This window comes from Vulpes vulpes, chromosome X, assembly GCF_048418805.1.
Source record: "Vulpes vulpes isolate BD-2025 chromosome X, VulVul3, whole genome shotgun sequence".
NCBI lineage: Eukaryota > Metazoa > Chordata > Mammalia > Carnivora > Canidae > Vulpes > Vulpes vulpes.
Genome location: NC_132796.1, coordinates 120,046,723 through 120,071,488, shown reverse-complemented (window position 1 = coordinate 120,071,488; position 24,766 = coordinate 120,046,723). Strand labels below are relative to the sequence as shown.

General features: G+C 54.4%; 2 protein-coding genes across 2 annotated transcripts in view; both read left to right on the top strand.

The window, feature by feature from the left end:
* The window catches only part of HAUS7 (HAUS augmin like complex subunit 7), a 33,963-nt gene extending 12,615 nt beyond the window's left edge, over window positions 1–21,348 (top strand). The window contains exons 5-10 of the mRNA XM_072744931.1: window positions 10,103–10,194; window positions 10,542–10,700; window positions 10,814–10,910; window positions 11,479–11,703; window positions 12,722–12,836; window positions 17,974–21,348. Of these exons, the coding sequence (XP_072601032.1) occupies window positions 10,103–10,194; window positions 10,542–10,700; window positions 10,814–10,910; window positions 11,479–11,703; window positions 12,722–12,836; window positions 17,974–18,044 (759 nt within the window). The 3' untranslated portion in view covers window positions 18,045–21,348. The remainder of the gene's footprint in view (window positions 1–10,102; window positions 10,195–10,541; window positions 10,701–10,813; window positions 10,911–11,478; window positions 11,704–12,721; window positions 12,837–17,973) is intronic.
* TREX2 (three prime repair exonuclease 2) lies at window positions 20,297–21,348 on the top strand. The gene has a single exon (XM_025988059.2). It carries the CDS (start codon window positions 20,297–20,299, stop codon window positions 21,005–21,007), a length of 711 nt encoding a protein of 236 aa, XP_025843844.1. The 3' UTR covers window positions 21,008–21,348.
* Window positions 21,349–24,766: the final 3,418 nt, after the last annotated feature.

Genomic DNA, 24,766 nt, shown 5'->3' with positions numbered 1-24,766 from the left:
AAGAATAAGTTTGACTTATTCTTTGCTGATTGGGATGCCTTTTTGTTGTTGTCTGATTGCTGAGGCTAGGACTTCCAGCACTATTTTGAACAACAGTGGATGAGTAGATCCAAGAGTGGATGTCCTGTCATGTTACTGACCTTAGGAGAAAAACTCTGTTTTTCCCTGTTGAGGATGATATTCTCTGTGAGTCTTTCATATTTTGCCTTTATGATGTTGAGGTATGTTCCCTCTACCCCTACATGGTGGAGGGTTTATATCAAGAAAGGATGCTGTATTTTGTCAGATGCTTTTTCTGCATCTATTCAGAGGATCATATGGTTCTTATCCTTTCTTTTGTTAATGTGATTATCACACTGATTGATTTGAACCACCCTGTAGCCCAGGAATAAATCCCACTTGGTCGTGGTGAGTAATCCTTTTGATGTACCGTTGGATCCTATTGGCTAGCATCTTAGTGAGAATTTTTACATCCATGGTCTGTAATTCTCCTTTTTAGTGGGGTCTTTGGTTTTGGAATCGAGGTAATACTGGCCTCATAGAATGAGTTTGGAAGTTTGCCTTCCATTTCTGTCGTTTTGGAATAGTTTTAGAAGAAGAGGTATTAATTCTTCTTTAAATGTTTGGTAGAACTCCCCTCGGAAGCCATTCGGCCCTGGACTCTTGTTTGTTGGGAGAAATTTGATTACTGATTCCATTTCTTTGCTGGTTATGGGTCTGTTTAGCTTTTCTATTTCTTCCTGTTTCAGTTTTGGTAGTTTATATGTATCTAGGCATGCATCCATTTCTTCCAGGTTGCCTAATTTGTTGGCATATAATTGCTCATAATATTCTCTTATAATTGTTTGTATTTCTTTGTTATTGGTTGTGATCTCTTTCATTCCTGATTTTAATTTTTTTTTAATTTTTTATTTATTTATGATAGTCACAGAGAGAGAGAGAGAGAGAGGCAGAGACACAGGCGGAGGGAGAAGCAGGCTCCATGCACCGGGAGCCCAATGTGGGACTCGATCCCGGGTCTCCAGGATCGCGCCCTGGGCCAAAGGCAGGCGCCAAACCGCTGCGCCACCCAGGGATCCCTCATTCCTGATTTTATTTGGATCCTTTGTCTTTTCTTTTTGATAAGTCTGGCCAGGGGTTTATTGATCTTATTAATTCTTCCAAAGAAACAGCTTCTAGTTTCATAGATCTGTTCTGTTTTTTATTTTATTTATTTATTTATTTATTTATTTTTTAAAGATTTTTTAAAAATGTATTTATTCATAGAGATGCAGAGAGAGAGAGATGCAGAGACACAGGCAGAGGGAGAAGCAGGCTCCATGCAGAGAGCCCGACATGGGACTCGAACCAGGGTCTCCAGGATCACACCCTGGGCTGCAGGCGGCGCTTAACCGCTGTGCCACCGGGGCTGCCCTGTTCTGTTTTTTAAAAAAATTTCTCTATCATTTGTTTCTGCTCTTCTCTTTATTATTTCTCTTCTCTTGCTGGCTTTAGGCTTTATTTGCTGTTCTTTCTCTAGTTCCTTTAGGTGTAAGGTTGTGTATTTGAGACTTTTATTGCTTCTCGAGGAAGGCCTGTCTTGCTATATACTTCCCTCTTAGGACCACCTGTGCTGCATCACAAAGGTTCTGAACTGGTATGTTTTCATTTTCATTTGCTTCCATGTGTTCTTTAAGTTCTTCTATAATTTCCTGGTTGACCCATTCATTCTTTAGTAGGATATTCTTTAACCCCCATGTATTTGTGGACCTTCCAAATTTCTTTCTGTGGTTGACTTCTAATTTCGTAGCGTTGTGGTCTGAAAACATGCATGGTATGATCTCAGTATTTTTATACTTGTTGAGACCTGATTTGTGACCCAATATGTGATCTGTTCTGGAGAATGTTCCAAGTGCACTTGAGAAGAATATGTATTCTTCTGCTTTAGGATGGAATGTTCTGAATATATCTGTGAAGTCCATCTGGTCCAGTGTGTCATTTGAAGCCTTTGTTTCCTTGTTGATTTTCTGTTTAGATGATCTGTCCATTGCAGTGAGTGGGATGTTAAAGTCTCCTTGTGTTATTGTATTATTGTCAGTGAGTTCCTTTATGTTTGTTATTACTTGGTTTATATGATTTGGCTGCTCCCAGGTTAGGGGTATAAATATTTACAGTTGTTAGATCTTCTTGCCAGATAGACCCCTTTATTGTGATATAGTATCCTTCATTTCTTATTATAATCTTTGGTTTAAAATCTAATTTGTCTGATATAAGGATTGCTACCCCAGCTTTCTTTTCGTGTCCATTAGCACGATAAATAGTTCTCCACCCCCTCGCTTTCAATCTGGAGGTATCTTTAGGTCTAAAATGAGTCTCGGGATCCCTGGGTGGCGCAGCGGTTTGGCGCCTGCCTTTGGCCCAGGGCGCGATCCTGGAGACCCGGAATCGAATCCCACGTCGGGCTCCCGGTGCATGGAGCCTGCTTCTCCCTCCGCCTGTGTCTCTGCCTCTCTCTCTCTCTCTGTGACTATCATAAATAAAAAAAAATTAAAAAAAAAATAAATAAAATAAAATGAGTCTCTTATAAGCATCATATCAGCGGGTCTTTTTTTTTTTTAAATCCAATCTGATACCCTATGTCTTGTGTTTGGAGCATTTAGCCCATTTACATTCAGAGTAATTATTGAAAGATATTAATTTAGTGCCATTGTATTACCTGTACACCGTTTCTGTAGATTCTCTCTATTCCCTTCTGGTCTGTGTTACTTTTGGGTTCTCTCTCTCCACTTATAGAATCCCCTTTAAAAAAAAAATCCCCTTTAGTATTTCTTGTGGGGCGGCTTTAGTGATCACAAATTCCTTTAGTTTTTGTTTGTCCTGGAAACTCTTGATCTCTCCTTCTATTCTGAATGACAGCCTTGCTGGAGAAAATATTCTCAGCTGCATATTTTTCCCATTTAGCATGTTGGATCTATCATGCTAGTCCTTTCTGGCCTATCCCAGGTCCCTGTGGACAGGCCTCCTGCCAGCCCTATGTGTCTACCCTTGAAGGTTAAGGACCTCTTGTCCTGAGCTGTTTTCAGGATTTTCTCTTTATATTTATAATTTGCAAGCTTCACTATGTCAAGGTATTGATCTATTTTTGTTGATTTTGAGGGAGTTTCTCTGTGCCTCCTGGACTGGAGTGCCTGTTTCCTTTCCCAGATTAAGGAAGCTCTCAGCTATAATTTGTTCAAATAAACCTTCTGCCCCTTTCTCCTGTTCTTCATCTTCTAGAGCTCTTATAATACGGATATTATTTCCCTTTATGGGATTGCTGAGTTCCCTCAGTCTCTCTTCGTGGTCTAACAGTTTTCTTTCCCTCTTCTTTTCAGCTTCATTATTTTCCATCATTTTATCTTCTAGATCACTAATTTGCTCATTTGATTTGTTCATCCTCATTTTTGTGGCCTCCATTTGAGGCTGTGTCTTGGTTGTAGCATTTTTAAATTTTGGCATGACTAGATTTTAGTTCTTTTATCCCTATCCCTACAGTGGAGGATTCTCTATTGTCTTCTATGCTTTTTCAAATCCAGCTAATATCCTTATAATTGTTGTTTTAAATGATAGTTCAGACATTTTACTCATCTGCATTGATTAAATTTCTGGCTGTTATTTCTTCCTGTTCTTTTTTGGGGGGGTAAATTCCTCAATCTTGTCATTTTGGAGGAAGAAAAAAAAGAAATCATAAGAAAAAATAAAAAGGAAAAAATAACGTAAGATAAAATAAAATATGTCTTGGAAGCTAGATCCTACGTGTGCTCTGGTCTGCTTTTTATGAGAAAATTCCATGGGTTGTTTTCCTGGTTTCTAGTTGTGCAGCTTCGTTCTCCAAGACTTCTGATCGATTTTGTGGGTGTTCAGAATGATCTGATCTTTATCTAGCTGTGTTCTAGTGAGGAGGCAGGCTTAGGATCGCCCTACTCCTACACCATCTTACCACTCCCCCTGGAATTTTCTTAATTTCATCTTTGTATTACTCATTGCAAGTGTGTAGGAATACAATTAACTTTTGGATATTGCTCTTGTTTCCTGTCAGATTGCTAGACTTGTTTATTAGTTCTAATGATTTTTTTTTAGTAGATTCTTTAGGATTTTCTATATATGAGGTTGTGTCATTTGCAAATAGAGATAGTTTTGTGTCTGCCTTTTCAATTTGCATGTTTTAATTTCTTGTTCTTGCATAATTGGTCCGGACAACATCTCCAGCACAGTGTTGAATAGAAGTGGCAAGAGTGGGCATCCTTGCCTTGTTCCTGATTTTAGGAGGAAAGTATTTGATCTTCACTGAGTATGATGTTAACTGTGAATTTTTTAAAGATTTTATTTATTTATTCATGAGACACACACACACACACACACAGAGAGAGAGAGAGGGAGAGAGAGAGAGAGAGGCAGAGACACAGGCTCCATGCAGGGAGCCCAACGTGGGACTCGATCCTGGGTCTCCAGGATCATGCCCTGGGCCAAAGGCAGACGCTCAACTGCTGAGCCACCCAGGGATCCCTAACTGTGAATTTTTTATAGATAACCCTTTATCAGGTTGAGGGTGGTCTGTTCTATTCCTACTTGATAAATGTTTTTATGACGAAAGGGTGTTGAATTTTGTAAATGCTTTCTCTGTATCTACTGAGTTGATTATGTGGTTTTGTCCTGTATTCTTCCTTTGTGTTGTTCCAAGTTTGTTTCTGGTATTATTTCACTTCTGTCTGAAGGATAGCCTTTAGCAATTTTTTCAGTCTGCTGGGTCCAAATTCTCTTAGAGTCCATTTATTTGGGTATGTACAGTTCCCCTTTATTCTTGGTGTATAGCTTTACTGGTACAGAATTCTGGGTTGGCGATTGTTCTTTCTCTACCAGTTTCAATGAGTAATCTGCAATAATTTGAATAATTTTTTCCCTATGGGTCATACATTGTTTTTCTCCTGCTGCTTTGAGAATTTTTCTTTGTCATTCGTTTTCAACAATTTGATTATGTGTTTGCGGAATATTTCTTTGGGTTTGTTCTGTTTGGATTCTCTCAGCTTCTCAAATCTGTAAATTTGTGTGTTTTTCTAAATTGGGCAGTTTTCAGCCATTGTACTTTCAAATATTTTTTTCAGCTCACACAGTTTTCTCCCCTCTTTTTGGGACTCCTATGACACATGTGTTAGACCTTTTATTATGGCACACAGGTCCATCATGCTCTTGATTTTTTTCAATGTTTTTTTTCCTCTCTGTTGCTCACACTGGAAGGTTGCTGTTAATCTGTTTTCAAATTCACTGACTCTTGCCTCTGTCCTCCCATTCTGTTGTTTGGGCCATAAGTGAATTTTTTATTTCAGTTATTCTGTTTTCCAGCTCAAAAAGATATTTCCTGTTTTAAACAAATTTTTTTTTTCTTTGCTGTTTTCTATTTTTTGTTTCAGGATTGTTCATGATTACTTATTTAGCATTTTTATGACTGCTTTAAATTTGTCAAGTAATTCCAACATCTGTACCATCTTGTGATTGGTATCTGTTGATTGTGTTTTGTCATGCAAGTTGAGGTTTTCACGGTTTTCTTCATGGAGCCAAGTAATTTTGGATTGCATCCTGGACATTCTGCCTCTGACTTTGACTCCGGGCCTTATGACATTTTATGGAGAGTGTTGGTATTTGTGTTTGTGCAGCACTTGACCTGCTTAGGTTCCAGCTGCACGTTCTGCCTCCTTCCCTGGCCTGCGGTTCCAGCCAGTGTCAGCTTGGTTTCCGCGGCCTATGTGCTGCTATTCCAGCCTGTTCTGTGTCTGTACCCCCTGATGCTCAGCCTGAGACCTGGCTCTTGGTCCCTCCCCTGTAATCATGCTTCCATATGCTCCTCAAGATCAGATCTACCCCCTCATGGGTGGGGATGAGCCTAGGCATTCGTAAACAGATTTATAGGGTCACTTTCCCTAGATCTTCCTTCCCTGTCATCTCTTTGATACTGTCTGGCTCCTGAGGAAAGGGCCAGCCTCTGCTGTCCTGCAGCCATAAACCACCTACTTCTGTGAGTGTACCACAGTGGTGGGAGGACAGAGTGGAAGAAGCAGTAACACGGTTTGGCCCCCCTCATAGCTCCACTGAATGTAGAGGAAGGTTCCCTGCTCCCAGAGTGGTTTTCTGTCAGCCACTTTTGTTGCTGCTGCCCCCCCTTGACATGGTATTGCCTGGTGTCTGGGGCCATAGAGCACAGGGAGAGAGAAAAGCCCTTCCAAGACTATAGACACCTGCCACATGCTTTCTGTCATGTGGGAGGAGAAACCTGGTCCCTCTGGCTTCCGTGGATCTGTAACCCCTCCCTTCCTTTTTATCTGTAAGGATTATTTTCATTGTGGTAAAATGCACATAGCATAATATTTACATTTTTTTTTTAAAAAAGATTTTATTCAAGAGAGACAGAGAGAGAGAGAGAGAGAGAGAGGGGCAGAGACACAGGCAGAGGGAGAAGCAGACTCCATGCAGGGAGCCTGATGTGGGACTTAATCCCAGGTCTCCAGGATCATACCCTGGGCTAAAGACGGCGCCAAACTTCTGGGCCATCAGGGCTGCCCAATATTTACCTTTTTGAAAAATAATTTACCTCCTTATTTGAGAGAGAGAGAAAGCACAAGCGGAGGGTTGGGGGAGAGGGAGAAGCAGACTCCTCATGGAGTGGGGAGCTCGATGGAGGACTTGATCCCAGGACCCTGGGATCATGATCTAAGCCAAAGGCAGATGCTTAAGTGACTGAGCCATCCAGGTGCCCAGGTATTTACCATTTTAACCATTAAAAAATATCCCAGCAGTCTCCAAAGGGTTCTTTTTAAAAATATATTGTTTTTGTTGTGGTAAAATACACATAAAGTTCCCCAACTGAACTATTTTTAAGTGTGCAGTAAGCAGCGCTAAGTATATCTATCTAGTCCCAGAACATTTTAATCACCCTAAAAGGGGATCCTGTGGTCATTAAGCTGTCACTCCCCATTGTCCACAGGCCCTGGTACCCACTATTCTCCTGTCTCTATCTCATATACGTGGAGTCATACAGTATGTGGCCTTTTGTAATGGCTTCTTCACTTAGCACAATATTTTTTTTAAAGATTTTATTTATTTGAGAGAGCATGAGTGGTAGAGAGGCATGGGGAGCAGTAGGAGAGGAGGAGAGGAAGAAGAGAGGACGAAGGATAAGCAGACTCCTGGCTGAGCAGGGAGCCTGACATGGGGCTCCATCCCATGACCTTGGGACCATGACCTGAACTGAATGCAGTTGTTTAACCAACTGAGCCACCCAGGTCCCCCTAGGCACAATATTTTCAAGGGTCATTCATGATGGAACATGGATCAGTACTCCATTCCTTTTTATGGAATACAGAATAAATACAGAAGAATTATTTATGTTGGTATTATTGAGAGCTGGGAGTTGGGGCATGGGGGAAAGGAGATACTGGTGTAATATTATTAGGTTTGGTCAAACCCTGTAGTCTGGAATTTGGATTGGGAATATCAGTGTGAATTGTTACTGTTTATTTTCACTTAAAAAACAGTGCAGGAATATCTGTGTATGTCCTTGCTTTGTCCTCTTAAAAGGCCAAAGACAATGACACTCCAGTTGTAAGACAGGCCTGAGACAGGAAATGTAGCAATTGAGTCTGGAATGGCTTGTACACGAGAGAACAGGTACATCTGAGGGGGCCAGCTAGTGAGAGAAGCCCTCACTGGCCAAAGAGAGGACATTGTGCACATGACGTATCATGCGTTGTAAGTACAGTGACTGTGGTAGACTGAGGACCTTTGTGTGAATTCTAATCCATGAGTTCACAATGTCTTTAAAAAATCTACTTTGATACCAAAAGGACTAGTAATGAAAAAAAATAGATCATCAATTAGACTTCACTAAAATGAGCAACTTTTTTTAAAAAAGATTTTATTCATTTACTCATGAGAAACACAGAGAGAGAGAGAGGCAGAGACACAGGCGGAGGGAGAAGCAGGCTCCCTGCGGGGAGCCCAATGCAGAACTCGATCCCAGGACCCCGGGATCACGACCTGAGCCAAAGGCAGATGCTCAACTGCTGAGCCACCCGGGCGCCCCTCCTTTGGTGTTTCAGAGGACATCAAGAGAGTGAAGAGAATGCACAGAATGAAAGAGTCTTTGTCAGTCCTGGATCTGACAAGGATCTGGCATCCAGAATCTATACATAAAGAACTCTTAGAACTCAGTAAGAAAACAGCAAGTAACCCAACTCAGAAATGAGCAGAGGATCTGAATACATTTCTCCAAAAATATGAGCAAATGGCCAGGGAGCCCACGCAAGCATGCTCACCATTATGAGTCGTCAGGGAAAGGCAAATCGCAACGTTGAGCTCCCCTTTCCTGCACCCTGGGCTGGGCAGACCCTGGGGCCGTCGCACCTTGCTGCTGGTGTAGCCACTGTGGCGACGGTCTGGTGGCTCCTCGGAAGGGCAAACCCTAGAGTTCCCGCACGACCAGCCACTCCTGGCTCTAGGGCCGGGAGAATGGATGTCCACACAGAAACTTGGACATGGACAGGAAATACTGCATAAGAGCCACAAAGTAGGAAAAAAAAACCCTTGATTCCCCTTACGTGGTGAGTGAATAAACTACCAGTAATAAAGGACAAACTACTGACCTGTGCTGCAGCCTAGAGGAACCTTGAAAACATGCTGAGCAAAGGGACCACTCACAAGAGACCGCATACGTGAGGTTCCATTTCTAGGAAATGTCCAGAAGAGGCAAATCCATAGACACAGAAGGGCGATCAGTGGGTGCCAGGGGCTGGGGCAGGGGGTGTGGGGAGTGACTGCTGGAGGGGACAGACGTGCTTTTGGGAGTGATGGTAATGTCCTGAACTTCCCTGGTGGCAGTGGCTGCACGGCTCTGTGGCTGTCCTAATAACCACTGCACTGGCCACTTAAAAAGGATCACTGGTGCGCTTAGCACCACGGTCCCAGCCCTACCCCAGGCTGGCACAGCCCTGAGCGGGACACCTATCCTTTCCTGGGCACTGGGGGTCTCTGAGAGTCAGAGCTGTGCCGAGGAAGGGGAGCAAGTTGGGTGTCCCAGGCTTGGCCACTGCTCAAGGCTCTGGGAGACCCCGAGCGATACTTGCGGTCGTGTTTCTGTCTTGGCTGTCTGCTGTCTGGACGGTGTCCCACCCACCCCCACCTGTACCCTCAGGCCACCCTCAAGCGTGTCACTCAGACTCAGTGTCACTTGGGCAGATGGGGAGAATGAGTCAACGACGTAGTAGTCAGGCCCAAGTAGCCAGTTTTACTCGGAGGAGCTTCCAGAGTCGCCGGTCCTCTGACGTGGCTCCATGGCCCCGAGCGGGCCTGCGGGGCAGTGCCAGCCGGCTGTAGCCCGGAGGCAAACGCGAGAGCCGAGCACGCCCCCGGCCCCGCATCTGCTGCCCCCCCGGGGCTGCCCAGCCCGAAACGCCACCACAGCCTGAGCCTCCCTTGCCCACCTCAAGTGCAGACGCTTGGAGGAACCTGTGGCGATGCTGGCTGTGCAGATCATTCCGGCCCTTCCTCAGAATAGTCGGCGTGTCAGGGCGAGGGGCAGCGGGGACCTAAAAGGGAGAGGCAGGCTCAGCGTTCCCCTTGGTCCCACTGCTCACACGGGGCTCTCTGGAGCAGGCCAGGCCGCTCCGGCTGTCAGGGCTTGGGTCCGGAGGATCGGTGGTCAGCCCGGAGCTCCAGGCCAGGCGGGTCCCTGTCGGGGATCCCAGTTGCCCTCGGGGTGGGGACTGTGTCCGCTGGGAAGTCTGGCCAGCTGTTCTTCCTGTGAGGACCAAGGTCGTCACGGCCTCCCCTGGCTGGGGTGGGCGACTTGCCAAGGAGAATAAGCTTCTCCCGGAGGTGTTCCTGAGGAGTAGACTACCATCAGGGCCCCCGCAGGCTGTGTCGTGCCTTCAACACTCTGGATACTTCTACAGCGCTGGCCAGAGCGTGGTCCCCGGCACCATCACAACCCAGGCCAGTCCCAAGCACTCCTTTGCAGGGGCCCCAGCAGGGCAAGTGCGGGGTGGGGGCCCCCCGGTCTGGCCGGCTAGTGAGCGCCGCGCTCTTCCCTGCCCAGGGCCGGGCCTGCGCCCAGAAGCAGTTGCAACTCATGGACCAGCTGCTGGATGCAGTGCGGAGCCTGAACGTCGGAGGCGCCAGCTGCTCCAGGTAAAGGCTCGGGATGGGCCCTTCCCAGGATGGCTGGCGGGCGAGCCCAGGGAGGTCATCGCCCCTGAAGATGCGGTGCCAGCTGCGGCAGGTGGCACCGGTGCTATCCCTGCAGGCAGGCGGGCTCTCCAGGGCGAGGGGCTCGGTCCCGGCTGCCAAGGCAGGGCAGGGACGGGGGGTGGGGGAGACACTGTCTCCTGGCCTGTATGCCTGGTGTCGTTTTGCCCTTCCGGTCTCCCCCAGGGGCTGAGGGCTCCCTTGGCCCGAGGTCTCAGGCAGTCTGCCGGCCGGTCCCTGGCGGCCGTGCTCTGGCCAGTGACACCATGGCCTCGGGGCTGCCTTGGCAGTGTGAAGGAGCACTTGGAGGACACCAGAGAGAAGAACGAGGCGCTGCTGGGGGAGGTCTTATCCAGCCCATGCCTGCAGACGCTCCTGAGCCCAGAGTGTGACCCGTGGCCCGTGGACGTGCAGCCCCTCCTTGAGCAGCAGAGCGATGACTGGCAGAGGTACATGTCCGCCTTGGCTCTGTCACCCGAGACCGGCCCTTCCACGGGCGGCCTGTGGGGGCCCCGATGCCTGCCGTAGCACAGAGCTGCCCGGATCCTCTCTTTCCCTGCAGGGCCCGCCCCTCTGTGGAGTTGGAGGAGGAGAAGGTGATGGAGCTGGCCAGGCAGCTTCAGGAGAGTGTTGCCAAGCTGCAGACGCTCAGGGTAGAGGTGAGGGGTGCTGGCTTCTGGGGGCCGTGAAGCTTGGGAGTGGGTGAGGGCCTGACTGGAGAGGCCCCCCACTGTGTGTCTTAGGGCAAGGAATATCACTTCCCCAGCCTCGGGTGCCCCATCTTTACAATGGATGTGTTGTGAGGCTTAAGGGAGGTGGTATATGCCCAGGGCTCAGTGCGTTCTAGAATGGTGTGGATGTTCAACGCATGTGAAGGGGAGAGGCAGACAAACCTTGGGCAGCTGTGGGGAGGCGTTCTGAAGAATGGAGAGGATCCCCCTCCTGCGGGCTGTGCACCAGGCCCTGGGGTCTGGGCTTCCACGTGCTTTCTTACATGTGGCCTTCCCAGCAGCCCTTGGCCTGGCCTTCTCCTCTTCTCGAGGGGGAGATTGAGGCCCACACCGGCAGCAGTGGGTGGGCTGAGGCTGGTGGGGAAGCCAGGCGGCTTTGCTCAAAACCAAGCTGCTCCTTTTTTGCGTCTGGTTTTCTGTACGATGCGGGGCGAGCCTCGGTGGCCCAGGGCCAGGCAGGGCAGCCTCAAGGGCCCCTCCGCCTCTGGCTTTGCAGTGCTTTGCGCAGCAGAAGCAAGGAGCTGCTGTGAGTGGGGCCGACACCAGCACCCTGGACCAAAAGCTGCGCCTGGTCATCTCCGACTTCCACCAGCTGGTTGTGGCTTTTCTGCAAGTGTACGATGACGAGCTGGGTGAGTGCTGCCAGCGTCCGGGCCCCTACCTGCACCCGTGTGGCCCCATCATCCAGGCCGTGTACCAGACTCTGACTTCGTGCAGCCAGGTAAAAACCAGCCTTTCCTCCCCTCCTCCCCTCCCTCCCAGCTGCCACTGCCACAGGGGGCTGGGATGGGCTTGGCACGGGCCCGGGGTGGGTGGGGAAGGCGCTTCTCCTGGTGCCCGGGAGGGATGAGGACTGCCAGGGATGTCCCCTGACCACCCCGCTCCCCTTCAGGGGGCTCTTAGCTGAGCCAAGCCCCCAGGCCCAGAAGAGGCCCGTATCCTGCCCACGCTGGGTCCTGCTTGACAGTGTGGGACCCTCATCCCCGCCTCTGGCTTTGGTCTCCATACTGGGGTGACTGTCTTCACAGTACGCACAGATGTATCATGGCCTCTTTATTCTGGTGTGCGACCAAGAACGACGCCAGCCAGCCAGCCAGATGTTTGGCTGGCTGTGCTCTTGACCCAGCTCAGACAGATAGGAAAAAGTGGTCTCACGCTGCTGAGCTGACTACATAAATATTGACTTACTCATTTTGTTGTTCACGTGTCAGATCCCTAGAGTCCAACCTAAAACCCTGGGTTGCTTAGGATTATGAGTGCACCTGCCACACGTGCCACACGTGCAACTTGGACATTGACTCATGGCCTCCGTGACATTTGTCTCGGTTTCCCCCTATTTTAGTTTAAGTGCTGCTGAAGCAGGCCCTGGCTTGGTTGTCTAACACAGAGACTCCTAGACTTCCAGACCTCTGACGAGCCTGTCCTTCGCAGTTCTGCCAACAGGGCAGGATAGGGTACATTCCCTTCTCATCAGGAAGCCCCCCCCTTTAAATCTTGGGACATTGATTTTCCCACTGCACTGGGCCTGGAGGAAGGGACCAACCATGGGGAACTCTGGTTGGTGACTCCCCAGCTGGCCGGGAGTCCTGTCCTCACCCCGGGCTGTCCATCTTGCGGGTCGATGCCACATGCTCAAGGGTCTTGGGAAGAGCATGTGTCCCACGTGACCCTGGGTGGGAAGCGGGATCAGACCACCAGCATTTCATGCCTCCGTGCCTCCCTCTCACCTTTCCTCCCAGCTGTTGAAAGCGGTCACAGAGGTCACTGACACCTCGGCAAATGCCGTGCAGATGGTGGAGCAGCAGCAGGGCCAGCAGATGTGTTGGGGCAGCAGCAACTCCATCATGAGTCTAGGTACGTGGGTGCCGCTTCCTGGGGCTATGCCCACCCGCATGCCGGCGCACAGGGCTGTGCCACACAGGGCTGTGCCAGTGTACTTTGGCCGAGTGCTGGCCTCATGCGCGGCTCCTTCTTGCTTGAGCAGCATTTGGGGAGTGTCTGGGGACCGTCCCTGACTTTCTTCTTCTGACGCATAAGGTTTTTCTTCCCTTAAAAAAATTGCTTTCTACAGATTATAATATAAAAATATTATTTGTGGGAAGTTGGGATAACTCAGATGGTTGATGTTCATATTTTGGTCTATTTATCTCTATTTTAATATTTTTGCCTCTCATCGTTTTTTATTTCTCTGTGTAAGCGTAATCTGAACACATTTACACTTTTATGTTATGCTCTTTCCCTGGGACCACATCATAAGCATTTTCCTGGGGCACCAGGCTGGCTTAGAGAGAATGCGACCCTTGGCCTTGAGGTCGTCAGCTCAAGCTCCACATTGAGGGGTGTGGATGTTACTTAAAAGAATGTTAGAAGCATTTTTGCATGTTCTGGAAGTAAGGTTTTTAATTATCAAACACTCTTCTACTCAGGTATTTGCCATAATTTGTTTGACATTTCCTATTATCCAGCCTGTAGGTCATTCTCAGCTTTTTACTGTTACGCGTGGTGCTTGGCCCGATTCATAGTAGTAGAAAATGGAAGCAATCCACAGTTTTACCACTGGGTAGAGCTTGGGTAAATAAGGGTACGTGTGTATGGTGGGGTCATTGTTATTGCAAAAGTCGGTTCCGAAGACAAGAAGGACTGACTGCACACTGCAGAAGGTTAAAGGGAAGGTGCAGGATCATGTCAATTTGTAAAGGGCAGGAGTGTCGAAAGACCCCCTTGTGGGAAGCAAGCTGGGACGTGGGCACTGGTTTACTCTGTGCGGGAGTCAGGCGGTGTGGTTTCCCTACCCCGCTCCGTGGTCTGCGGATGCTCCCTCATGAGCCTGGGTCACTTAGGTAAGCCACCCCTCTCCCCCGGGCAAGCTTGCCAAGAGATGCAGGAAACACAGTTAGACATAAAGCGTGTTCCTTATTTATTTATTTATTTATTTATTTATTTATTTATTTATTTATTTATTCATTCATTCACTCATTCACTCATTCACTCACTCATTCAATCCACCAACAGGTTATATTTTATTTATTTATTTTTATTTAAAAGAATAGTTTTATTGGTGTTCAATTAGTGTTCCCAGTTTAGACTGTGTCCTGAGGACAGGGCTCCCAGTGTCATGGTGGTGAGGCCCGTCAACATTTGTGTCTGAGGCCACGCTGGGTCTGTCTGTCTGGTCAGTGCTAGGTCAGACCCTTCTGACATTTCTGTTACTGGATGTGGCAAATTGTATCTGCACGTGGTCTCAATTAAACTTTTTTTTTTTCTGAATGAGTTTATTGTTTTATTACAGAAATATGCATTCGGAAACGGTCTTTTTTATACAAATAATACTGTTCAGGTAGGAACCTCAGTTCATAGGAAGAGAAATAGAAAACAGTTGCTTATTTTCCCTGGGCTCTGGCCAACCCCCTTTATTCCAGTTGAAGTGATTTTATTCTTATTTATTTGTTTTTTAAAGATTTTATTTATTTATTCGCGAGAGATACACACACACACACACACAGAGAGAGAGAGAGAGAGAGAGAGAGAGGTAGAGACACAGGCAGAGGGAGAAGCAGGCTCCATGCAGGGAGCCCGACGCGGGACTCGATCCCTGAACTCCAGGATCACGCCCTGATCATGACAGCAGAGCTTAACCGCTGAGCCATCCAGGCATCCCCAATTGAAGTGATTCTAAAGTGACTACTTGTCTAACCATGACCCAGGTCAAGAGAGAGAGAGAATGTGCTAGCACCCTAGAAAGCCCCACGTCTCTTCCTGTCAGCAGCTTCATCTCCCACGAGTGTATCTGTCATTTGTTCGTTGTCATCGCCGCGTAGGTGACCGTGGCAAACTTGTCTGGTGTAGAGCCAGATAGTAAAGTTAGGCTTTGTGGGCCACCGTAGCTGGCGATGTGAAACTGGCGGTCGATGTCACAGAGATCCTCTTGGTCTTTGGCTCTGGACAGTCAGGTAATAATGTGCCTCGGTGTGGGTTGCTTTGACTTCACCCCATTTGGAGGTCGTGGAACTTCTTGGACAGGTAGCTTCATTTCTCATCCACACTCAGCCAGGCAGCGCACAGCTCTTGCTTGTCGTGCACTTCCTGCGTGATCCGAGCCTCGGGGCCTTGCCAGGTCTCCCGGGGGTGTCGGCACAGCCTGGGCGCGCACATGGCCCGCTGGACTGCCGGGGCGGGGAGAACTCGGAGCCCTTGTGGACATCTCACTCCCCGGCCCTCCTCCCCAGCCCCAGCGCTCGTCCGCCTCAGGCAGTAGCAGTGAAAGAAAGCATTTGACTGTAAAAGTTTCTCCCGAGCCCCCCACCCCTGCTGCCACCAAGGGGTGGCTTTGGGTCCCAGAGCCTCTGAGTCCTCCCAGTCCTCCCTGTGCATGGACTTCCCAGCCAGCCCCCTCCCCGGGCAGCCAGCCTTCTTGCTACTCTTGGCCTTGGCACACCTACTTGCCACGTGTATACCAGGCACTCGGGAGTCTCTTCTCCCTCACTGGCCGGCCACAGAATCATCCGTTGTAAAATTTGTCCCAACACTTATCCTAGTCACCACTGTCACTGACTCCCCCCCCACTAAAGATAATTGCTGTTAATAAAATGCTCCGAACCATGCTATCATTTATAGAATAGTGGTCATTCGTGTCCTTTGCCGCATGCCGCCTCACCTGTGATTGCAGGCCTGCCGGCAGGGCTAACACATCTAAACTGTGTGTCTCCCGCCCTCCCCCAGTGGGAGGCACCAGGGGGCAGGGCTGGGGCTCGACTCTTGTCGCTGCAGCCTCCAGATTTTGTTTGAGATGAGTTCTTGGGCTACAGACACACCAGAGAAGCGGTCTGTGCCGACTCCAGGTCAGGACCCATCATCAGAACAGCCCTCCCACCTTCCCTGTTCCCACCTGACAAACCCAAGGCCTCGACCTCCGTGACCTCTTCAGGCCACTGTGGAAGCTCCCTGTGTTTGTGGCGTGTCCCTTCCCGGTAGAAGAAGCTGGGCCACTGTTCTGCGTGCTGGTAGCCACGTTGTGTTGGTGGCACATCACTGCCTGTGAAGTGAGGGACCTGAGTGAGGGGTTGGGTGCACCTGCTGGGCCTGTGCCTTGGAGAGGGCCTCGATGACATGGCGTGGGCAGCTCGTCCCTTCGTCACTTACCAGTCACCATCTCAATTGGGTGGACCCTCAATCCCATTTCCCTCTGTGCTGAGAGTCAGCGTGGGGGGGGGGGGGTTGACAGCACCAACACGGAGGGGTGGATGGTAGCCATCTGATGGCTGCAATGGTGGGGGAAGCCACAGCCCGAGAGAGAAGAGGGGGCTGTGTGTGGCAGGGTGCGGCAGGCCCAGGGAGGGGGCCGTAGCGAGGGTGCTGGAAGCCGAGGGTCCATACGAGGGGGGCGTGCACCCAGTGAGACCCTTGCCCATTCTTTCATAAAAAAAAAGTGACCGAAATGAATGGCAAACCCAGTCCCCCGGCTGGCCACCCGGCCGAAGCCATCTTTTTCTGGATGGGGGTCCATGGCATGAAGGCTTCTTCCGTTGCCTCCCCGCCCACGGAGCTCCTGCTGGGAGAGTCCACCTGCACGCCAGCTTCCCAGGCCTCCTCTCCCCAGCCTGGCCCAGCACCATGGAAGGGAGAAGAAAGACCTGGAAAAGCAGAGCTAATGGGTCATTCGGAGAAGAGACCTTTCCAGCACACCTTAACCTAGAAAACTATGAAAAACCAACAAAGAGAAAAGCCAACAGCCTTCGCAGTTACAAGTGGTTGCCAAAATGCTGACAAAAAGCAAGGGGAAGAGCTCTGTGGGGGCAGGACGCAGGAGCAGGCAAGTGCTGTGTGAGAATAGAAGGGAGACAGGTAAACCGAATGAGGTCCCAGCTGGGTGGCTGGCGGGCCCTCCGGAGGAGGAAGGGAAACAGGGCAGAGGTGACCCGTGAAGCGATGGGCGTGCGGATCACACAGGACCCCAAGTGTGCTGGGGTCCAAGCTTCCAGAGAGCAGCCGCGGCCTCCAGAAGCAAACGCCTCGTATGTTCAGAGGGTCCAGGGCTTCCGGCCTCAAACCAGCTGCAGCCAGACTGAGCCGAGAGCGCCTAGGACAATGGGGCGACGGAACAGAGGGAGCACCCAGCGTTGGGGGAGCCCCCGGAGGAGGCTGGGAGAATGTGAGGTTTCAGGAAAGGCAAGTGATACCCAGAGGGACCTAGGAAAACCGTACCTGTGGAGAAATGTGATCAGGACAGGGAGTGCGGTCAGCTGCCGCCAGCGCGGAGGGTCGTGGGGGCCGGGCTCTTCACCCCAAGGCACACCCGTGGTTCCTGAGCCTCAGAGTCACCCTCTGGACAGGCAGGGCCAAGTGTCAATTAAAGGCCTTGCCACATGGAAGGGAGGAGACAGGCTGGAGGCAGAGGGGTAGGTGTGTATTTAAGTGAAGGCACCACTACCAGGAGAACCTGCTGGAAGACCCCAGAGCCCGCAGGGTGGGGGAGCGGAGTGAGCTACAGTCCCTGAGTGGTCCCTATCCCCGCCAGCCCTGAAAGCCCAGCAGCAGGTCATGGCAGTTGCCTGCAGGGGTGGGGGACAGCTGAGGCCATGTCACTTGATGCACGCGTGTGAGTGGGTTACCGGTCTGAGCAGTATTGAACACACGGTCACACTCAGAAGAACCCCCGGCTCCTGGGCTCTGCGGTGAGGGTCAGGGTGGGCATGGACGTGACCTGGTGAGTGCGACCTGGCCTGGACCTCAGCCTGGCACCCACAGGGGCCTTCCCGCTGCACCCACCAGCGCCCAGACCTCCGAGCAGCTCCTCGGCAGTTCGTGGGTCACGGTGGGAGTTGGGCACCTAGGCTGCCGAGGGTCAGGGGCAGGGCCGCCTGGGCCCCGAGAGCCGGTGAAGGCTTGGCTGCGGGGGTGGGGGGATGGGGGCAGAGAGGGAGCGGCCTCCTCTGGGCTGGAGAGCACTAGGGGTCACTTCGCTGTTTTATTGTTTTGTTTTTTCCCTCTGCAGCCAGCAAAATGGAAGAACTGACTCAGAAATACAAGGTCTTCCGTGACAGTCTGCAGAAAGGCGTGGAGTAGTCTGCGAGCGGGCGGCTGGGCCCTGAAGCGCCAGGTGGCGGGGGCGGGGGGCACAGGGCGGGCAGGAGAGGCCACACCGCCTGCCTGGCCTCTGCCTCCGCAGCAACTCGGGAGGGAGGAGGGAGAGTGCAGGGGAGAGCTGGCCGGAGAGCGAAGCTCGGGTTCTGCGGAGCCGCCTCAGGACTGCCTCTTCCTCTGCCGCCCCACCGCCCGGCCTGCCCTTCTTCCCGTGCCGGCACCCCAAATCCTGGGCCGCACCTGGCTGCGGGCTCGCTCCCTGCTGTCCCGGGTGTCCCCATCCCTGGCCGTCTTCGCTCTGTCTGCGTCGCATCAGCTCCCGTTGCTTCTGTTCCTCCCCCTGCCCAGAGTGGGCGACGCCAAGCCCAGAAGGCCCCCCCTGCTGCCTCCACTGTGAGTGGCCTCGGGGTCCCACGTGAGGCCTCCCTGCCGACCCCCGGCCCAGCCACCCGCACTGGCTCCTCTGGGCTCCAGCGGCCGGGGCGTACGTTCATGGCCTCTCCAGGGCTCCCCCGCACCGGCCTGGGAAGTTCTTGCCAGTGGCCCGACTGGTTGTCCAGGAAGCTGCTCTCCGGACTTCCCAGGGTGACCCAGTACCTCCCGCGAGCACGGGAACAGGCATAACTGGCGGGGCCTCTGCCTCCGGCAGCCCAGGGCAGGCGGAAGGGAGCGCGAGGAGGGGCGTGCTCGTGTGCCTTCGCCTCCCCCGGGCGCTCCGGACAGGGAGGCTGCCGTGGGAGCGGGGGGACAGGCGGGCCCGGGCTGCCTCCTTGTGCCCCTGGCAGGACGCTGGGCCTGTGGGCACCCGGGAGCTCTCGCTCCGGAACCAGGTCCTCGGGCACACACCACCTACTTCTGGCCGGGGAGGGCTTTCTTGTGTGGGCCCTGAGGGGTGGGCTTCACTCCCACTGCCAACTCCTGGGCCGGGGGCGCCGCGGAGGCACCTCGCACCCCACCTCGCCCGTGGCTCATCCTTCATCGTTTGGTGGGGCAGGATTGGCTCAGCCGGAGCCCATGGGGCAAGTCCGGTCAGGCCTCGCGTCTCTTCCTCCGGCCCGGCAGCCTCTGCAAAAGGCCTCTTAGATATTATGGGTCATTGTCCCCGTGAAGCAGATACCATCTCCCCCTTCCTGGTGGAGGACGAGCCTGTGAGACGTGTGCGCCAGGCCGCGTGGAAAGTGCCCGAGGTCACTGAGGCGACACCGAGGTCCCATCCCGAGTGCGGCCTTCCCTCCGGGCTGCGCACGGCACCCGCAGACACCTCTTGCCCGCTCCCGAGCTCACTGGAGCCTCGGGACGGGCAGCCTGGTTCTTTGTGACGCCGGTGGAGCTGTGCCCTGGGGAAGGGGACTTCTGCCCCGGTGGGAGTCGCCCTAGCTCGGTGGGAGTCGCCCTAGCTCGGCTGCTCCATCCTGGCCCCAGTCAGGCTTGGAGGGAAGGCTGGGCGGGAGGCTCTCACTTCCTCCTCGTGCCTGTGACAACACGTTTCTCCCGGCTCGCGGGGAGCCTGCGTGTGGCCCGGGAGCCTGCTTCCCAATTTGTAAACACGGGGCGTGTGTCCCAGCAGCTGAGTGAGCGAGGGGGCGGCGAGCCGGCTGCACAGGTCCTGCGGCCTTAGGCCTCGTTGCCCAACAGGCGGCTGGGGGCGGGCCGCGGCCGCTGATTAAAGGCCGCCTGGAGCAGCCTGTGTGGAGACAGGTGCCCAGCAGCCCAGGAAGCCGGCCAGCACCCGCCAGGTAAGCCAGCAGCAGGGTGGGTGAGGACAGCTGCCGGGAGCCCGGATGCAGGTGGCCAGGTTGGGGAGAGCGCCTGTGTGCCCGCGGAGGCTTGGCTGCCTGCTTCCCGACGGCCGGCCCCAGGGCTGCAGGCCCGGGGTGCTGTGCCGCAGGCTCCCAGCCAGGGGGTGTCAGCGGAGCTCCCGTCCTGGGCTGCCACCTCCCTAGGTCCCCGGTGACACGGACCTGGCACACTTGGCCTCTCACGTCCCTGGAGGCGGGTGGCAGAGGCCTCCAGGCCAGGGTCTGGGCACGTGAGCGCTACCTTGTGCTGTTTCCTAGTTGGTAGTAGTGACAATGGCCGGGGAGGGACTGGGGCACAGGATGGAGAGGGTGCCTGGCCCTGGACAGAGGGCTTGGAGCGTCGGCCACTGGGGTATCCCCGTCACTTTGGCCTTCAGGTCTTGTGCCTCTTGATCTGGCAGCTTTAGGCTTCGCTGTCCCTGTGAGCGCGTCACCATGTCCGAGGCGCCCCGGGCCGAGACTTTCGTCTTCCTGGATCTGGAAGCCACTGGGCTCCCCAATATAGATCCCGAGGTGGCCGAGATCTCCCTGTTTGCGGTGCACCGCTCGTCCCTGGAGAACCCGGACCGCGACGAGTCCGGGGCCCCCGTGGTGCCCCGGGTCCTGGACAAGCTGACGCTGTGCATGAGTCCGGAGCGCCCGTTCACCGCCAAGGCCAGCGAGATCACCGGCCTGAGCAGCGACAGCCTGGCGCGGTGCCGGAAGGCCGGCTTCGACCACGCCGTGGTGCGGACGCTGCAGGCCTTCCTGAGCCGCCAGGAGGGCCCCGTCTGCCTCGTGGCCCACAACGGCTTCGATTACGACTTCCCGCTGCTGTGCACGGAGCTGCGGCGCCTGGGCGCCCACCTGCCCCCGGACACCACGTGCCTCGATACGCTGCCCGCGCTGCGGAGCCTGGACCGCGCCCACAGCCACGGCACCCGGGCCCAGGGCTGCAAGGGCTACAGCCTGGGCAGCCTCTTCCGCCGCTACTTCCGGGCAGAGCCCAGTGCAGCCCACTCGGCCGAGGGCGACGTGCACACCCTGCTCATGGTCTTCCTGCACCGTGCCGCTGAGCTGCTGGGCTGGGCAGACGAGCGGGCCCGAAGCTGGGCCCACATCGAGCCCATGTACATGCCACCTGATGGCCCGAGTGTTGAAGCCTGAGTGCCAGGGACTGGGTGATGCCACCACCCGGGGGGGGGGGGGCGGGACGGGGGATGAAGCCCACTCCCAGCACTGTGGGCGGCCCCGGGTTTGACCCTTCAGGCAGGCTCTGCGGTCCGGGGCTGGCACCGGACCAGTGCCCCGCGGCCCCTGCCCCTGCCCCCCTTAGCCAGCTAGCCCCGGGCCCGTGCACCTGCTAGGCCTTCTCCTGGCCCTGGCCGTCTCACCTTGTAGCCCTGGAGCTTTCTCCCAGCTCCATCCCGGGACTGTGCTCTAGTGGTTTGCAGCTGCAAGCGTCCACCCTTCACCCGGCCTCGCAATAAATTTATTATCAACGGCTACTCACCCGCTGAGTTTCCAGTTGACCCGTCCACCCTGCCCAGAGGGGGTAGACAGGGAGCCAGGCCGGAGCAGAGCCCCTGGGACTGTCCCCTTGTGACCTCTGCTGGCGGTGAGCCCGGTGGGTGGGTGAGTGGCCGTTGCTCACCAGCTGGGCCGAGGGGTGACAGGCGGGGGCTGTGGGTCCGAGCCTCGGCCCTCGGCCCTCACTGGTCTGCTGTTGCCTCGGTTATCGTACCCTCCCTGCGTTGTCATCCCAGAGGCCCAGAAAATTGGTGAGCAGGGCCTTAGGGACATCTCCCTGGACGCGGAATCACCTGGGAGGGAGTTGGAAGAGAGCCGCCAGGCAGCTCTGGCCTTTTCGGCTCGGAGTGCTGTGCGTACAGAGCTGTCCGTCTGTCTAGGTGCACGGCCTGCCGACCCTGGGCCACTCCTTCCTCTCCTGAGCACCTGGTCCTGCTCTGCAAGGTGGCAACAGGCTGAAAGGAGACGGGCACGCAGCGCGGGACAGCACCTGCCGTGCTCAGGGTGGTGGGGGATATGGGTGCGTCCCCCTTCGCACACGGGCGCACACGGAAAGGGCCTCATGTGGGCCAGTCCTCGCCCAGGAGGAGCCACTAGTGCATGCGGGCTGGGGGTGCCTGAGGTGTGGGGCTGGCTCGGTGAGGAAGGACCTTGTGCCGGGCCCTGTGTCCCGTGTGGCTTGGCCTGAGGAGGGCCAGGAGGCTGCTGTATGGGGAAGGCAGCTTCGCCGTCTCTGTTCGGCATTGGGGAGCCAGTAACCTGCCTCGGGCCCCGCCTGTGTCACCAAACAATGGGGCAAGGCAGGGCGGGATGTCTAGAAGACAGGGAGAGCAGGTGAGAGGGGTGGGGTGGGTGGGGCGGCCACGCCCGAGAGTGACTCGCATGAGCAAAGGCCTGAGCCTTGAGCCAGCCGGGCCCTCTTGGGGGACTAACTAGGTCAGAGTGACTAGAGCCACGGCAATGTGCAACGTACAGGAATGGTGAGGTCGGAACGCAGGCAGTGGTCACCTCGGGCCACCCCCGCGGCCGGGGCAAGGGCTCTGGACTGACCCAGGGCGATGGGGAGCCACAGAGGGTCATAGGCAGGAGAGGGGCAAGAAGTGACCTCTGGTTTTACAGGCCTCTCAGGCTGCTCTGCGGAGAACGGACTAAAGCCGGCCTGGGCGGGGGGGGGGGGGGTGGGGACAGGATGGCAGCGGCCCGAGAGGAGAGAGCGGGGTTGGGGTTGCCGTGTTGGAGGGGAGCCGCCGGCCTGGCCGAGGCCGTGAGGGCGCGCGGTTCGGGAAGGCCGTCTAGGGCGCCAGGTCGGGGTGCGGGGTGCTGTTGAGCTTCTGCAGCAAGGCTGCTTGGCCGCCTGCCCCGCGACAGCACCCACCGGGAAGAGGGGCACAGGCCAGGCACGGCGGCCGTCAGCCCCGGAGCCCGCACCAGGCAGGAGCTGGAAGGCTGGGGGCCGCCACCCGGGGGGAGGCCGAGCCAGAGGGTGCCCGACGGGGCTGCGCCCCGGTTGTCTAGCCTCGGGGCTCTGGGCCGCCGTGTTGCTGATGCCAGGAGGGCCCCTTCTCACTCGGGGCCGGGGCGGGCCGCCAGCCTGAGCTGTGGTCTCCGGGCCCAGCGGTCTCTGGCCCCCAGCTCGGGCTCTCCTGGCCCCCCTTGCTGGGCCACACTTGCTTTGGGCCCCACGCCCACAGCCGGGGGCTGCCCCACTGCTGCCCGGGGGCAGCGGGTGCTGGGAGCGGGTGAGCCATGGCTGTGTGTGCCTGTGTGCGTGCACCTCCCTGTGTGTGTGTGTGCGTGTGTCAGCACACGAGTGTGGGTTCCGCATAGGTGTCAGTTGCTATTTTCATTTACTGAGTAAGAGGAAGCGCAAGAACAAGCATGTCTGTGGGAAGCGCCCGTGTTCACTGTCACGTGAGCCCGTTGGGTAAGAGTTTCCGAGATTGTGTGAGCAGCCCCCCGCCCCCCGCCTTTTTCTGTTGCTACTCACGACAGTAGACTGTGGGCTCAGGGTCACACAATCGGCCAAGCGATAGTGGACTAAGGCCTGCAGGCCGCTTGCGCTGCCCCCTCGGTGTCAGGGAACGCCAGGCTGCGGAGACGTCCACGCGGGCACGCTGGGGGGGACCCCTCCCCGTGGGCATGAGACGGAGCCCGGACATGGATGGCAGTGGGCTGCTCAAATGCAAAGTGATGGGTTTGGGGAACTCCTCTGTGTTTTTGTTTGTTTGAAGATTTTATTTATTTATTCATGAGAGACACAGGCAGAGGGAGAATGGGGAAGCCGATGTGGGACTCGATCCCAGGGCCCCGGGATCATGACCTGAGCCAAAGGCGGACGCTCAACCGCTGAGCCACCCAGGTGCCACTGTCCTTTGTCTCTACGATTACTGGAAGTTTATATAATTTCATTTCTAATCATGGTGGCGGTCCATAATCTGCTCTTCAAATCCCTAAGCATTTACCATCTATCAGAACGGCTGCCATCGAAAAGACAGGCCACAGCAAGTGCTGGTGACCACGTGGAGGGACCGGGAGAAAAGTAAGATGACACAAGCACTGTGGCTGTGTCTTAAAATGTTCAACGTGCACCTGCCACGGTGACCCAGCAATTCCACTCCTCGGTCTTTACTTACCCGACAGAGGTGAGTTTATGGGTCCACACAAAGAGGCACACGTGACCGTTCACGGCACCTCCATTCATAACAGTCCGGGACTGTTGTCCCTCCGCAGGTGGCATAGGCCACAGCGCCTCCCTGTCCCGGCACGCGGCTGAGCAATGACGGGGCTCTTGACACCCAGCAGTGGGGGACACACTCAGGGTAATTATGCTGCACGGAAGGGACCAGACCCACAGAAGCAGCCCCACCGCTCCAGGTCACCCTGGCCAGCCACCTGCCTGTCGTCACATGTCACGGCCCGATAAGCCATGTCCACATCTGCCAATGGGGATGTGTCTGTGATCGGGAGCGCACTGGGAGGACGTGGCACGCAAGCCAACCAAAACCAGAATTATTCTTGTAGAGGGACGAGACCCAAAGTAACAAGGCCGGGAGCCCTTCAGCTTGTCTTCATGTAGGACATCATGGGATGACGACAAAGTCTGCACCAGGCCACGACCCAGGCCCGCCGTCCTGCCGTGCTTTCTTCGGGGGACCCACTGGGCGTTGGCACTTCCCGCCCACGATGCCTGGCCTCGTACAGACTTCCTCCACGGCAGACGAGCGTGTGCCACACACACAGCCCTCCCCATGCACCAGGTCACACGGGGTGCAGCCCCGCCGCCACAGGTGCCCCTCCCACATCCTTAGATGCACCTGGTTCACATGTGCGTGTATGATTCCGCGTAAATGAAATTAAAAAAACATATTTATTCATGAGAGACCCAGAGAGAGAGGG

Coding starts and splice junctions, on each gene's coding strand:
- TREX2 (XM_025988059.2), top strand. CDS start 20,297: ATGTCCGAGGCGCCCCGGGCCGAGACTTTCGTCTTCCTGGATCTGGAA.